General features: G+C 42.2%; 2 protein-coding genes across 3 annotated transcripts; one reads left to right on the top strand and one right to left on the bottom strand.

Annotated features, from left to right (window-relative positions):
• Window positions 1–5,231: 5,231 nt before the first annotated feature.
• LOC148384391 (CCN family member 1) lies at window positions 5,232–11,113 on the top strand. The gene is made up of 5 exons (XM_088357409.1): window positions 5,232–5,442; window positions 6,162–6,375; window positions 6,938–7,369; window positions 7,754–7,932; window positions 8,672–11,113. The coding sequence occupies exons 1-5, from the start codon at window positions 5,392–5,394 to the stop codon at window positions 8,975–8,977; spliced, it is 1,182 nt and encodes a 393-aa protein (XP_088213535.1). The 5' UTR covers window positions 5,232–5,391; the 3' UTR covers window positions 8,978–11,113.
• On the bottom strand, window positions 6,688–15,333 carry LOC148384390 (ATP-dependent RNA helicase DDX39A). Of its 2 annotated transcripts, XM_088357406.1 has the most exons (10): window positions 15,189–15,333; window positions 14,340–14,556; window positions 14,142–14,269; window positions 13,779–14,055; window positions 13,587–13,705; window positions 13,384–13,515; window positions 13,204–13,313; window positions 12,887–13,031; window positions 11,860–12,007; window positions 11,298–11,533 (listed from the first exon to the last, which is right to left on the bottom strand). In XM_088357406.1, the coding sequence occupies exons 2-10, from the start codon at window positions 14,545–14,547 to the stop codon at window positions 11,517–11,519; spliced, it is 1,284 nt and encodes a 427-aa protein (XP_088213532.1). In that variant the 5' UTR covers window positions 14,548–14,556; window positions 15,189–15,333; the 3' UTR covers window positions 11,298–11,516. The 2 variants fall into 2 exon arrangements, with proteins under 2 accessions (XP_088213533.1, XP_088213532.1); XM_088357407.1 differs by lacking the exons at window positions 11,298–11,533; window positions 11,860–12,007 and adding an exon at window positions 6,688–8,946.
• Window positions 15,334–15,639: the final 306 nt, after the last annotated feature.

Below are 15,639 nucleotides of genomic sequence, written 5' to 3'. Positions count from 1 at the left end.
CATACACGTAAAAGCTGTTAAGTGGCTTAAGTCATCATCTAATCAACTCATTTAGAGCACTTAATAAGTCCAGACGGTCAAATCATTGAATGCATAAAAAAAGGAAAGAAAGAAAAACAATAAAAAAGGAAAAGAAAAAAACTTATAACTTGATTCTATCTTTGTCTCATTTGTGTAGACTTTAATGTGGATTTCTCATGCAAAGATATCAAATACTGCATTTTTAGAACCAAGGTCAACAAGTTTCAAAGTTCAAATGCACAGTGGGACAAATATGAACTGTCTGACCTTTTAAAATAACCAATGGCAGACAGCCGCAAGGAATACAAACTTCTGACTGCACTTTAGACATCAAAGAATTAAAAAAAAAAAAAGCCAAAGCAAAAGAAGGAAGAGCATGCACTGTGCAGGTAAAGATAAATATTTATTGCGAGAATTGACAGAGGGGCGTGGCAGTCGGTAAGTATTTGGACTTACATCACTACAAATAACATGCAAAGGATATTTGTATCCAAGCGGCAGGCCACAGCAGAGACAGAAGTCCGACTTTCCCAGAACCCATCTGTTGACTGAATTCTCTCTTACATGTAGCCCACCTGCTTCCTGAAAACGCCCCCCCATCTTGTCTCTTTGCTTACTACCACAGGATTTTAATTGAAGATTTCTTAGTGTGTGATCATCTTAAGTACACCACACATTCCATTAGCAAGTTTTTTTTTTGTAAAACTTTAATGTTTGTATCATGTTTTGGTCATGGCTACATAATTATTTTCTTAGGGTAATTTCAAGCAGAAGGTTGTTTATAACCTACTTCAATGTTATGGCATTATTTTTCCAACAGAGGACGCTGTCTAAAGAGGAGGTGGAAGGGGTGGGGGTGGGGGGAGTGGGTAGGTGTTTATTAGACTGTGGCGGTTGGGGTCTGAACAGAGGTGTGCTCTATGCTCTGGCTGAGGTGGGATCGGTGTGTCCAGCACCAGAACACACAAGCCTCAGTCCATCTCACCGCTGGCCTCACATAGCCATCCTGCACATGTTTACCCTCAAACGCAGTTTGTGAGTGGAGCTCTTTTTTCAAGGTATCTCGCCCACCCTTCTGTCCACCCCCTTTTTTGCCAAATAAACATTGCACCGGAAATTGCAGGGATATCTGGGATTTTTGAGGGTCCCACTGGAAAGCTGGAGAGGGCTCGAACAAGGGTGCTCTCTGTGACACCTTGGAGGTGAGGGGAGGGCGAAGACTCAAAGGGGGGGAGGAGGGACGGGTGTTGGTAGGGGAGGGGAGTGTGACCTTGGTACTTTGCAGGGTGGACTCACAGAAGGATGACACACTCACTTACTAGCAGGTATAGGTGACCCAGTTTCCTCTGACCCCGTCGAGAGTGTGTGCAAAGGTTGACCTCTCTGGTCAGGCAACCAATTAAGTTCAAAAGTCAAAAAAATTATGCCTTGTGACGCAATTCAAGGTGTACTGTGTCCCCTAACAGATAACACGGTAATAGGTTTTTAAAATGTGGCAAAAATTGTTTCAAACAAAACTTCTAGTGCGCATAACTTGGCCACAAGGGGGCAGTATGATACAATCCTGCAGCCAAATGAAGAAATATTTTACTCCAAGTGACTGGACACATACTAGAGGATAAAGAATATATGCTTGTGAGTATTCTTGTATTGTCTGTCTACATATGTTGCTGCACCATTAGACTATAATATCTTAAATAATGTAAAGACGCTATTGTTTAGCCCATCCACGGCATTTCCTTTTGGGCGCTAGCATTAAACTAGCTGGCTTGAAAGCAAAGTTACAGCGTGTTTTTGCTTTTAATACATAATGTGAGATCCTATTTATATTTACTTTGACATTAAATTGTAACTGGAAGGGGCATATTAAACAGCATGAAATGTTGACTTCAGTTCACTGCAACCCTACAAATATTTGCTCAAGTCAAAGAAAAAAAAAAGTAGCATCCTTGAAGAATTTGCAAGTCGGGTCACTCCTATCACAAGGCACAAATTTTCTATATAATAACAACCAAGAGGATTACAGTTGATGACGTATTTATCCGTAATGCTTTCACTTATCATTTTTTTCCCCCATTTGGGATTCTTCTCATTCAATCTGGTCTGTAATTGAGATGTCATCTTATTCTCTTTGGTATACCATGTCATGGTTAGTATCAATTACCCTACATGCAATGTGCTCATGGGACGTATTTATACATCCATGTGGGAAAACAGGAATGCGCCATTATAGATTCAAATGAATGATTTTCTCTTCTTTCATTTGGGTTAAGCGTATGTCTGCAGAAATATAGTGTAAACATCACTTACCCGAAGATGACTGGGCAGCCATTGAAGCAAGTAAGTGCACATGTTGAAAGAAACGTTTTTGAAAGGTGCTTAAATGGAGACACGTGTATATGACACACCTGTCAGCTGCATCGTCTTATTTTCCTGACTTTACTCTGATGTGTTCCAGTGTTTGGGGAGTCAACATTAAAGTTCCTGTTCTTGGTTTAAAAATAAAATACAAGTTAATTCACCACAAATCCTTTCTATTTGCTTGTTTTTCTATTTCATTTCTTTCTGTTTTGGAACATGTTGTCCACTTAGTGGCCTCTTTTAGGTTATGTCATGGTACTTTTTACCACGGGAAAAGTTGCAACATATCTGTGAGGTCACTGTCGGAAAGATGGACATTGAGGAGAAAAACAGAAGGTCTAAATGTAGCCATGTTGTCACACAAGGGACTTGCAATAATATGATTTTCATGGAGGCTGCTACTCTGCTGTATTTGAATGTGAGTATACTTAAAAGCACCATGAATAACTGCTATACTTTATATGTACTTTCAAGTGGTCCCAAAAATTCCCCCAAATGAGGCTTGTGGCTCCGGCAATGATTTACTGCACAAATTAAGCTGCTTAAAATAGATTGATAGGATATGAGTCAGATAAGAAACCATCATCTGTTTCAGTGCTTAAAGGGGAAGTTAACTCCAAAATTTGCTTTATATGTTGCGTGTGTCCCCACATGGCATTCTGATTATATTGCATTTGTGGAATATAAGTTAGGCATCAAAATTCACCTGATTTTATCCATCTTAGGGGGCGGCCATTTTGCCACTTGGTGTTGCCTGATAATGACATCACAGTTGCCAGGTCACAACCAATCGAGGCTCAGCTTTAGAAAACTGGTGCGCCGTGATTGGTTGTCAACTATGAGGTCATTTTCAGTCGACAGCAAGTGACAAAATGGCTGCCCCCTGAGATGAATAAAAACAATTGGATTAATTTAATTCATATTTCACAAACAAAATATTAATCACAATCACTTTTACGACTACTTGAGCTGCACATAACAAATTACAAAAAAAAATTGGGCTTTCATTTTTCCATACACAGTCCACAATGTCATTGTGCTACTTGAGCAAACGACTCCAAAAGTGTAAAATGGACTGCTTTGTTCAATTGACCTCACTCTGCTACCCATTTCTAGCGGCTGCTAACATTTCCTTAGCCTCTGGCATATGCTTCACACCTCCCTCAACGTATACATACATCTTCCCATCACTTCACGCACACCTTTGAAGCTTGTTTTTAAGGCTTCCTCTCCCCTGCCATCGCCCAACTTTTCCGACGACTTCCCATGAACTCTTCCACTGTGACCGCCTGAGTTCTACCCAGAAGACTTTTCAGTCAGCCCGTAAAGCAAACTTCTGTCACTTTGACCATTACACATTTTGATGACTGCTGTCAGTTTCGAATCGAAAAGGTCAGCACACAGAGAGGGAGTTCTCACTGGTAGTGCTGTTGGTATCCCCGAGGGAAAATGACTACCTCTCCTTTGGTGTGTGTTTGGAAATTCACTAGGTTTGTTTATTATGTCTGTGATGGAATAAGCCTTTGAAGAGTGCACTGACATTACATAGAAATATGGGCGGCAAAAATGCTGTTCAGTGTGTGTGTGTGTCCGTTGTGAGCCTCGTTTAGTTTCACTACCTGCGTTTTCTCTTGACGCATTGGGCTTGTTTACACGGGCCTGTTACATCACCTCCGAGCACTAACAGAGAGAGATGGATTGTGTGGGAAGAGGCAGGAGGCTTGGCCAATGCAAAAATTTCAACTCTATAAGCCTCTTGTGTGTGTCTGTGTCAGCACATCAGGCTCATTTTGCTCAGTGTATAGTTACAAAATTTATATATTAACATTTATGTGAACTAGATTTCATTTCTAATAAACTAGAAAATATTTTTTCTGACTTGTACTCCAAATATTTTCCCAGAAAGTTTACAATTGTAAGACTTTTGTCCGATTTGGAAGTTCCACAAGTATTTTGCTTTTATTTTTTTTCCCACCACCCGGTTGAGAACTATGTGGAATTTTACCACTATAACTAACTACTATCTGAGCGATTTTACCTTTATTATTCAACTGTCATGTTGATAAATCAACACCCATTCGATAATATTTGCCTATATGTTGTAAACATGACAAGTTGATGTGAGTTTGTTTGCAGTATGTGCACGTACATACAAGTATGTCATATACTGCAAATGTTCATGTTTATACTGTATGAAGAAGGTGCGTTAATTTCCTTTTGGCTCTTCAGCCAACGTTTACAGAAGCGGCAAAAGGACATCAACAACAACACCGGTTAGGACGATGGAGCGTGTGGAAGCGCACGTCTCAGTTTGCTGTTGGCTGAGTTGGAGCATACTTCCTGACAAGATGACAGCGAGATTATCCAGGCAGGTCCTCTCTCAACTCTAAAAGAAACCACTGACTATATGAACTAAAATATGAGCGAGAGAGAGAGAGACAGCCTGGGAACCCGTGAGTTCCGATAAGGCATGTTGACAGCCTTACAACAGGATATAGGGAGTTAATAGATTTTTATTTCTATGACCAAAGTCCTATATTGTCTTCATGTCATGTGACAAAAACATCAGGCGGCCAGAAGCTATGCGTGTGAAAAGAACATTAAAGCAGTAAAAATATTATTGCTACTTGATAATAAATAAACACCCAAAGGCCGGGTCGTCTTTGGAATGTAGTAATTCTGAATTTTATGAATGACCGCATTCATGCAGGGCCGTGCCCCCTTTCAGTCCGGTGCACGTCTGGCTTTGACGCTTTCGAGCGCGCCTCTATGCTAATTGGTTAGCGGAGCAACAGTGGGCGTGGCTACTATTAAAAAAAAAACACCGCGCTCATATAAAACCTTGCGTTGAAACTTTGATCGATGACATTTAACATGTGATGGAGGATGTTTCGTGACTGTTAAGGGAATTTAATCTTTTGAGGACAAACGCTATTGTTAAAGCGGAAGAGGATTTATTCTTTTCTAACAAGTCCTGCTTGTCGTCTTCTATGTGAATCAGCTGACAGCATGGGGATACTGCTGTTCCTTGCTGTCATGCAAGCGGTTGCAGTCGCTTTGGTAAGTATGTGAGCTTTATTTTGTGTTATTTGTTATTCTATCTTTATTTTGCTTTTTCGGAACTGGGCAATGAAATCGAGCAGCTATAATAATCGTTCATGCATCACCTGACTGACGTATAGTTTGCAAAACAGAGGCCGGACGCCGGAAGCTGCATAGTGTCCACAATTTACGTATTGACTTCCTCCCAAAAGAAAAGAAAAATATCATATTATTTAATATGTTTTATATTTAAAATAAATCTGCCTTGTATAATAGAAATGTCCCTAAGGGTGGCAAAAAAAATAATAATATAGAAATATATATATATATTATATATATATATATATATATATATATATATATATATATATATATATATATATATATATATATATATATATATATATATATATATATATATATATATATATATATATATAAAGATGTAGCAGCAGTGAGGTGGTGGGGGTGTACAGGGGTCAGGGGTCAGAGAACATCTCTTTCATCCATGATCAGCCATCAAATGCCGGGCGGACGGCGACAGAGGGTTACAGATATCCCTGCGGGACTCCGGACAGAGCTGGGTATTCAGCCAATGCTTAGCCTTGTACACTTTGAGGAATTTCTATGATGTGTGTAACATGAGTCTATCTATTGTCCTGAGAGCTTCTAATGTATCTCCTCATTGCCTGGAAACCGTTTTGAAAACGAGTTCATCCCTTTTTTTTTGCATATAGGTGACTGCAGAGTGTCCGGTGGTGTGCGAGTGTCCGGCCGGACCGCCGTCCTGCCCCCCCGGGGTCAGTTCTGTCCCGGATGGATGCGGTTGCTGCAAAGTGTGCGCCGCACAGCTGAACCAGGACTGCCATGAAGGACATCCCTGCGACCACCATAAAGGCCTGGAGTGCAACTATGGCAATGATGTTGGCCGTACCTATGGCATCTGCAGGGGTGGGTACCCAAGAAGCGGTTTAACGGCCACTGCGGAGAGCGGTTTTGGCTTTAGATCGGGCCCAGATTGGCTCTGACTTCAGGGTTGTGTAAGGGAATGTGTAACTTCAGGGAGGGGAATCTGGCTCCCGAGCCAAACGGCTGGAGTTTCTCTTTGATAGGAGGCTTGAGGTTTGAAGCCAGAGCCACCTTTGAAAAACAGAGCACCTTCATGAGCAGCACACTGAAAACCGGCCAAGTCCGGGATTTATATAAGTAGTTCAGTGTGTGTACACAAACAGCCTCATGAAACAAACACGCACACACACAGAGTGGTATTTTTATGTGTGTGTGTTTATTTGGGGGTGTTTCTATATATATAGGGGGGTATCCGGGGTGTTGTATGGGGGAGTCCCACTGAAAGAGTGAGGAGGATCGGACATTGTAAACAAAATTCCTTTCAGGGCTAAGAATAGAATTTGGTTCACAAATTAGGAGATAGTGTGTCTGTCCTCACTTGGTGCACACTTACTAAAGATGCTTCTCATTTTGAATCTAATCCACTCATCTTTCCCATTTCCAGCAAAGGCAGAGGGCCGCTCCTGTGAATACAACGGGCGCATCTATCAAAACGGCGAGAATTTCCGAGCTGGCTGCAAGCACCAGTGCACCTGCATCGACGGGGCAGTGGGTTGCGTGCCCCTTTGCCCCAGCCACGTGCCCCTGGCATCACCTTCCTGCCCGGCCCCGCACTTGATCAAGGTGCCGGGCCAGTGTTGCCTCAGCGTCGACTGCCACAAAGGAACAACCGTCATGCCTCCGGTGCACCGCCGACCTCAACCTCCGGCTTACCCGCCGTACCCCTTCATCCCCTACCCCTACGCGAAACCCTACGCAAAACCTCACCAGAAGCTCTACCCGTATAAACCCAAAAACGAGATGGACACCCTGGGAAACGAGCTAATGGAGGTTAGCCGCAAATGGGACAAGCCGCGTGGCCACAAGCACCTAGCCGGTACGTACCAGTTGTGTATCCGGGTGCTGTTTGTGTTTTAGCCATTTTGGCTCCTCTGACGCACAAATGCCCCCACTGTGAGTATTTGGCTGTCAGCATTTACATGTGGCTTGTTTTCCACTGGCTCCCTGCACACCAGAGGTTCTCTCTCACACATACACAGGTCTCACACAGCACATACCCCTGTCACCCAGCCTTCCCTCTCTGTAATCACCCTCTCTATGTGTTAGTGTTGCCTGTTCACTGAATGAGGCCAGTGTGCTTTGCATCTCCATTTGCTTCTCCTTTCCCTCTCATTCCTCCTCTGCCGCTTCAACTTCTAATTTAATATTCACTGAGCTTACATCCTCCGAGTGTCTGACCGTTTTTGTCCCTCTCTCGCAGCGTGGAGGCAGTTGGGAGATCGATGCGTGGTCCAGACTACTTCCTGGTCCCAGTGTTCCCGTAGCTGCGGGATGGGCATTTCCTCACGCGTTACCAACGAAAACGCTCGCTGTAAGCTGGTCAAGGAAAGCCGTCTGTGCAACATACGGCCGTGCAGCTCCATGTCGATCCCGGCCAAGGTGAGGAACATGCTCAAGAAGGGGTCAAGGGTGAAGTGTTGCTTGTGCTGAGTCCATTCAGGAAACTCAATAGTTTGGCAAATTGTGAAAACCTCTCAAAAAGAGGATTTGAGATAATTAATGCCACCCCTATTGGTAGTTTACTGTTAAATTAAACATAAAACAAAGAGAATTACAACTTGTGTACTCAAGACAACCAATGTTGCCTTAAGAGTGAGCTTATTGGTAAACAATGGAAAATGCCACTGACATGCTAACGGCTAACATGGCTAGTCACAGTTTTAGAAGCCATCAACAATGCACACAAACAGTTGCGAAACGCATATTTATCCCTTACGAAAAAATATTTGAAAGCACTTCAACATTCTAAAAACTTTTCCCTCTTTGTTTGCGGGGGTTTGTTATTAAACTTGCACTTTGCTGTGATTTAAAGAGCACTTGAGTCACCCACTCGGTTGCTCCCTCACATTTCCTACACAACACCTGCCGGCAAGTGCTCTGCCGACTCGAACCACTCAGAAGGTTGATGGATTGTTCCGCACCTGTTTCACGCAATGTTCGCAGAGCTGTCGTGGGCGTTAAGATGTGCATCAGCGTCAATTTGTTATTTTTTTCTGGCATGCTCTTAACCTGCACGGTATTCTGACCTCTTTGTTTTCACGGTCCCTTGACTCATGCATTAATTCTGATTTGTTTTAAACTTCTAATAACACCAAAAATGATATTTGTACGTCTACAGAAAGGGAGGAAGTGCTCTCGAACACATAAGGCACCCGAGCCACATCGCTTGTCCTACGCCGGCTGCAGGAGCACTCGCCTACACAGACCCAACTACTGCGGAGTGTGCAGAGACGGCCGTTGCTGCTCACCTCGTCGTACGCGCACCTCCAGCGTTACTTTCGCCTGCCCCGACGGCGAACGCTTCACGAGATCCGTCATGTTCATCCAGTCGTGCAAATGCAGCGACGAGTGCAATCATCTCAACGAGGCCGCCATGCCGCCGCAGCTCTGGCTCTACGGAGACACACATAAGTTTATTGACTAGTTTGTCGACTAGATCCTCAGAATCTACATTCCGAAATATAAACAACAACAAATAAAAAAACATTGAACCCGTTTAGTCCCCCCCAGGCACGTGCACAGAGCCCTAAATGATGCTCCATTTTGCCCTGGATGAGAAAAGTGCCATTTGCCTGGAGCCCATTTTTTTTCTTCATAAGTCAAGATTTAAAAAGTGAAAAATAATACCCTCATCTATTCTTCTCAAAAGTGTTTTGATATCAGACGGGTATTTATCTCAGTTCTTGCGAGAATTGAGCCCCTCCCTTCCATTTGTGTGTAGACTTTTTATATCTACTGTAGCTTCCATTCACCTCCTTTGTAAATAGTTGAATGTGTTGATTGTGTTGACAGAATTTAATACATATGTTAAATGTTCTACTGTCTTTTTTTTTTTTGCATGAATATTTTTGGTGAAGAAAAAGCACCTGGGAACAAAAAAAAAATGCCTGTGCACGTGCCTGCAATCCACATTACACAGGGTTAAAAGTTACTTGCTATTTTGAAATACTTGTGAATGATTTATTTATTGTATTTTTGTATGTTTGTTCTAAATTTAATCTGTATATTTTTTTTCTCTTTTTCTGTTAATTAATGCACAAAATTGGTTGCTGTGAGATTTGTTTTTTTCTAATGAAAACCAAATTTCTAAATCTGTGCTTTGGCTCAATTATGGTCGGGAAACACTGCATTAAGGAACAAACAAAAAAACAAATTCTCAAATTGAGAAAAATATGATTTATAAATAATTTACAAATATTATACAATAGCGAGTGACTTTTTAATCACCCTGTAGAATAGCTGTTCTTAGTGTATCTATGAGTAGATGCAAATCGTGTGCTAATTTTTGCAAAGTTTGGGTGTCAAGTATGGAAAGAGTGATCTTCACCAGATCACCTCTGCTTTAATGTAGTTTTTTATGGCCTTGCTGGGGAGTTTTTTGTTCCTCCAGGAACCCCCCCTTGAACTCTGAGACTTTTATGTTGGGGGGAGGCCATGTAAATAGCTGACGCATGAATACATAACTGCTGTTTCATTTTGTTGGTCATGTGACACAAGTTATGGTATGGTAGAGGTGGAGCGTACTTGACCTAAAGGCCTCACGATGACGTTATCATTCTGACACGCACTTGGCCCCGTGACCTTGGTATTTATTCATTCGTATTTATTGTTGGGGTTTCGCACACAAGTTTGGAGCATCTGAGGGACAGAACAGCATGTCAGCCATTGGAGGAGAGTTTCCACAGATTGACATCAGTCACATTGATGATGGATGATAAAGGTTACATTGGGGGGGGACCTGACGTGATGAGGTTTGAAATGCATGTCAAAGGTTGTTTATACAGCTGGAATCATCCCCTGCTTTGTCTCCTCAAGAAGCTGAGGCATTTAGCAAGCACCGGCGGAACAAGCCTGGGAATCTGGCTCCAGGAAGTCCACTGCCAGATTCTGCGCAAATTACAATCCTGACTTTGTGGAGCTAAATCCCTCGTTGGTCGGGTTACTATAAAAATAAAAAATCCCAAAGTGTGCGTAAACCTATCATTTGGGACGAGAGGGCGGAACTGAAAAGGGCCTGTCATCAAGCAGCTTGAGTCATGAACTCAAACCGTTGGTCATGCTTCTTGCTGTTTTTGAAAAGTGGAGTCAACGAAGGGACTGTTGTCAGAAAAGTATTTTGGTTCGCAAACGTTTTTGGAACTTGTCCTGATGCAGTCACACATTTTAAGCAAAAACATATTTTAAAGTATGAGGAACATCCTAATTCTGTTGTGCCATAGTGACAAACTTTTCTCCATACAAGCTTTTTTAGTCAAATGTCATTTTTCCTGTGCTGTTTGCCAACATAGATGCTCTGGAACTATACCATTAGTTTTTTTTTTTTTTTTTTTTTTATAGGGACATACTAGAGCAGCAATGTCTAGGCTGTTATATGGGCCAAGCCTTTTTAAATGATAGTCCATGTATATTTTAGCACTGAATACATCTGAGTTGGAATCCTTCACATGCATCTCAGTGCTAATGTTGAGGATTGTAAATCTATGAATGTACATTAGATTCCGTCTGTAATAATTACAGCATGATTTTAATTGTATATTCCATTAAAGATTTCTACAGTCAATTATTGTTGGTAGAAAGATTGCTTCGCAATTGTTTTAAAGGGATTTGATAGTAAACACTTCATACGTACACTTGTACCTTATTTTTATTTAAATTAATTAGCGTTAGGATTTAACGGGTCGCATTCACACCTTTTTACCCGCAACAATTAATCTGTGATTCAACATGATGAGACAAAAGTGAAATTGATTTGTACAAAAAGTTTAATTTCACTGAAAACAATGTAAAAATTACAAATAAAATCAATCATATAGCATATTCCCCAAACTGATGCTAAAAATAAATTTCGTGAGGGAACAACTGGGAGCTTTCAAACAAACAGCAAAGTACGTCTAAATCCAAGCACAAGATGTGATCCACGGAGAGGCCATGTTTGCCAAGCTGAGGGGGTGTGTGGGGGGGATTCATCTGGACTGCTCAACTAAAGTGGAAAAAAAAGGAGAGACATGTATGTCAAAACTCCCAAAGGGCAACAGCTGAAAGTACCAAGTACAACAGGTGAAAGACATAAAAGCCATTTCAATTTCATGGGGCCGTGTAGTTGCATAGCAGCAGCACCAACTGTTTTCCCCAAGTTGCCAAAACGACTAAATAACACCGATTATCTTTGCGCTTGACCCCGACACCAGACTCCACACACGATAAATTACTGGTGATTTACACGAAAGTGACTGGAATCTAGCTAAATCAAAATCATGCCAATGGGTCAGACGAAGGGGCTATTAGAAAACGCCGGCCGGGGCTTACTGTAAGAGGAGATGTCGATTTCATCGGGCAGCTCGGCCACGTTGACCTCAAAACGGTCCTGCACGTCGTTCAGTGTCTTGGCGTCGGTTTCGTCTGACACAAAGGTTATAGCCAAGCCTTTGGTGCCGAACCTGCCAGCACGGGCAACCTGGTCAAAGCAAAGAATGCATGGATTAATTATTATTATATTATTTTGATCCCCTAAGGCTAACAACAAATGTATGAATTATAGGCAAAATATTCAACTATTACACAAAACGTAGTCCTTTATTTAACATTACAAAGAAAAAACATCAGCAAAAGTTAACTGATTTTCAGGGAGGAGAAAAATTCAGAAACCATATATATCGGCATCTCAATTTACAATGATCAATGAATTCATTCTATTAAAAAAAAAAAAAAAGACTTCATTTAATTGCTTAAAGTGGACGCCGCATTTAGGCCATTAATGTGTCTAGAACGTGACATCTTTCGGAATAACATTTACAAACAGCAGAGTTGGCAAAATACACAAGCAACTGATCCACTTACCTAGCCAGCTAATAGCAGAACTTGAAACAGCACTTCTTGTGAGTGGCTGATGTTAGCAGCAAGTGGCTAACAGCTAGCTGCCATGGCTTATGGTGCTCAGCTGGGGAGCGATGCCACTCGGCCAAAGTGTCCAGTCGACTCTCGAAAATGAACAGCCGGAGTTGCCCTTGATCCGTTTTCATCGAGCCACACTCGTGCTAATTGGCGCTTTTTTAAAATGATTCGAGACTTTTGAATGCGTACTCCCGAGCTACGATGATTGCCATGTTTATGTGTCTGACGGATGACAGAGCTGCCATTCTGTAGAAATTCATTTCCTGAACAATTGATGAAATGCTTACGCTATGTCAGCGTAATTGAACGCTAAGACAATTTATACTTTTGGATGACGTACAAAACATTATGTGGTGGGCCTGCTCTGGCCACTGGGTTTTATTTTTGAGATGATGCTTTTTGAACTCATCATTTTATCATGACAAAGTTTTTGCATTCTTACCCTGTGTAAATACGTGTCTGAATCTTCTGGCATGTCGTAGTTGAAGACGATATTGACTCGCTCGATGTCCATCCCTCGGCCGAAGAGGTTGGTGGCCACCAATATACGTCTTTGGAAGTCTTTGAATTGCTGATAGCGAGACAGTCTGCGCAGAGGAGCAAAGTATCAGCAGTGCAGCTGCCACCGGCATTACTGGAGCGCTTGCCTCTTTGAAGGCAATTATGTGTCCAGCTAACTGGTGCCACTAAATGCAGCATTAACATACTTGGGAGGTCAAAAGAGCACAGTTCGTAAAAGAACACATGTGGTCATCTCACCTCTCCTCTTGGGCCATCCCTTTGTGGATGGCAATAGCGGGGAAATTCTGTTCCACCAGAAGTTGTGACAAAGCAATGCAGCGTTGGATTCTCTTGACAAAGATCACCACCTACAGGCAGAACAGGGTATTAAAAAGTTTTGTCCAGCCGCCCAGCTTTTATAGAAATGACATTACTCACTTGGTTGAACTCCAAGACGTCGAGCAGATCAAATAGCTTGCGGTTCTTCTCGCTGTCTTTCAACTTGCAGTAGTACTGCTGCAGGCCGTGCAGCGTCAGTTTGGTCTCGTCATCCACAAATACCTCCATGGGCTGAACACGAGACAAATACGTTAGGTGTTCAAAAGCGAGGCGCAAAATATTGCCAGTTGGGGTTCACTTACGTCCTGCATGAATTTGCGACAAACGGGTCGGATTTCCTTGCTTAGCGTGGCGCTAAACATCATGACCTGCTTCTCGTGGGGCGTGATTCTGAAGATGTCTTGAACGTCACACCTCATGTCTGCACAAAAACAGCCGAGACGCATTAACCAACTGTGTCAAACACCACCTACAAATATTTTAAAAGAACATACCAAGCTGCTCCAACATTTTGTCACACTCATCCAGGATGAAATGCTTGACGTTCTTCAGACTGAGCGTTTTGTTTCGGACGAGAGCGAGGATGCGGCCGGGCGTTCCGACGACTATATGGGGGCAGTTCTTCTTCAGGACATCCTCGTCGTTCTTGATGGGCAGCCCGCCGAAGAATACTACCGATTTGACCGTTGGCATGTACTTGGAGAAGCGCTCGTATTCTTTGCTAATTTGAAAGGCCAGCTCTCGCGTATGACACATGACTAATACTGCTACCTAGAAGAATAGATAGAAAGTTTGATCAATTGATGCTACAGATATAAAGTAAGTTTACACATAAATAACCTATGTTAGTTGCTAACCTGTCCATTGACTGGTTCAAGCTGTTGAAGAGTGGCCAAAACAAACACGGCTGTCTTGCCCATGCCTGATTTCGCTTGGCAAAGGATGTCCATTCCTAAAATGGCTTGTGGAATGCATTCGTGCTGGACTGGACAAGACAGACAAAAAGATTTAGATCAACACTTTCTATGAAAAAGACAATCCGACAGCAGCTTCACCTTCTGATGGATGTTCAAAGCCACAGTCGATAATGGCACGTAGTAACTCCGGTTTGAGCAGGAAGTCCCTGAAGCCAGAACTGTGGATTGAAACGTAGGATCCCTTCACCTCCTTCTTGTTAGCGGGGGCTCCACTCTCTGGTGCTCCTTGGGGTTCTTCATCATCTTCGTAGTCGAGCAGCTCGTTATCAACGTCGTTCTCAGCCATCTTGTTGAGCTAGAACAATGAGAATAATAAAGTGGCTTTTATGAGGTCTATCATGCAGTCAGGAGAACATAATGAGAAGTTCATCTACGTCAACATCTGAGTTAGGTTGTAAGCAGTACATAATGAAAATATGAACGTGTGGAGCATGTTAGCTTTTTTAAACAATAAAAGCTCGATTGCATAGGACTAGGTCAAATGCAGAATACACTTCAATTCATAAACAATGTACGCAGGTACATCATTAGTTACCCAAATAAAGTCTTTTAACACAAAGGGAATACACTTCAAATTCGCAGGTTGCTGAGCCTCCCATTGTGTTGCATAACAATGGATAACGTGGTAAGCTAAGCTAAATTGTACACTATGAAAATCTTTGTTTAGCTTGCGTTTACAAAGAGCCGCGGTGGACTTTTGACAAAGGCATTAGCGAAACGGTGAGGCCACATTTGCACTGACTGGGGCGGCGAATTGTAATGCTAGGCTACAATAAGCTAACAAGCTCAGCCCTTAGCCAAATATTGCAGAAAGAGTGTTAGTTCTATGTATATTAACAGAATGAACTCAAAGGGACGTAAGTTGAAAAGCAATACCTAAGTTTGTTAACTTTCATTCATTAATATCACTTATTTTAATAGTCTTACCCGAATAGTAAAAGCGACTAGAGCGGTGAATCAACAACGCATGGGGAGGCCTCACAAGGTTGCGCCACTGACCGGAAGTCCCGCCTATAGGAAAATGCTCTTACATCATTGGTGGATTTCGACACTCACGCTAAATGAAAGTCAGCGATTGGGTAAAAAGCGTTTCCGGTCCACCTCACTTGTAGAAATAAGCGGGCTTTCAGTGGTGACGCAAATCTTGCTACTCCCTTGCATTAAAGTTGTTACATTCAGCAACTTTTCAAATAACTCAGCACCCCAGGCCACCAACAAAATTAGCCATTTAATGGTTTGTTTGGGGACCTTTTGCAATAAAAGTGATTCAATTGATAAAACGCACATATTTCCCCTCATAATGACTTATTTTGATTATTTTAACTTGCCTCGTACACAAGCTAATTATTATACCGTAGGCCAGTAAAAAAGCTCTATT

Source organism: Syngnathus floridae, chromosome 17 (assembly GCF_059516105.1).
Source record: "Syngnathus floridae isolate MCC-2025c chromosome 17, RoL_Sflo_1.0, whole genome shotgun sequence".
NCBI lineage: Eukaryota > Metazoa > Chordata > Actinopteri > Syngnathiformes > Syngnathidae > Syngnathus > Syngnathus floridae.
Note: the sequence above shows the minus strand (reverse complement) of the source record. Positions and strands in the feature narration are given on the sequence as shown.

Excerpts from the sequence above, each read along its gene's own strand:
- LOC148384391 (XM_088357409.1), top strand. The coding sequence starts at position 5,392 with ATGGGGATACTGCTGTTCCTTGCTGTCATGCAAGCGGTTGCAGTCGCT. Across the intron at positions 5,443-6,161 it reads AAGCGGTTGCAGTCGCTTTG|GTGACTGCAGAGTGTCCGGT; the intron begins GTAAGTATGTGA and ends TTTTGCATATAG. Across the intron at positions 7,933-8,671 it reads CCATGTCGATCCCGGCCAAG|AAAGGGAGGAAGTGCTCTCG; the intron begins GTGAGGAACATG and ends GTACGTCTACAG.
- LOC148384390 (XM_088357406.1), bottom strand. The coding sequence starts at position 14,547 with ATGGCTGAGAACGACGTTGATAACGAGCTGCTCGACTACGAAGATGAT. Across the intron at positions 14,056-14,141 it reads TTGAACCAGTCAATGGACAG|GTAGCAGTATTAGTCATGTG; the intron begins GTTAGCAACTAA and ends CTATTCTTCTAG. Across the intron at positions 13,706-13,778 it reads CAAAATGTTGGAGCAGCTTG|ACATGAGGTGTGACGTTCAA; the intron begins GTATGTTCTTTT and ends GTTTTTGTGCAG.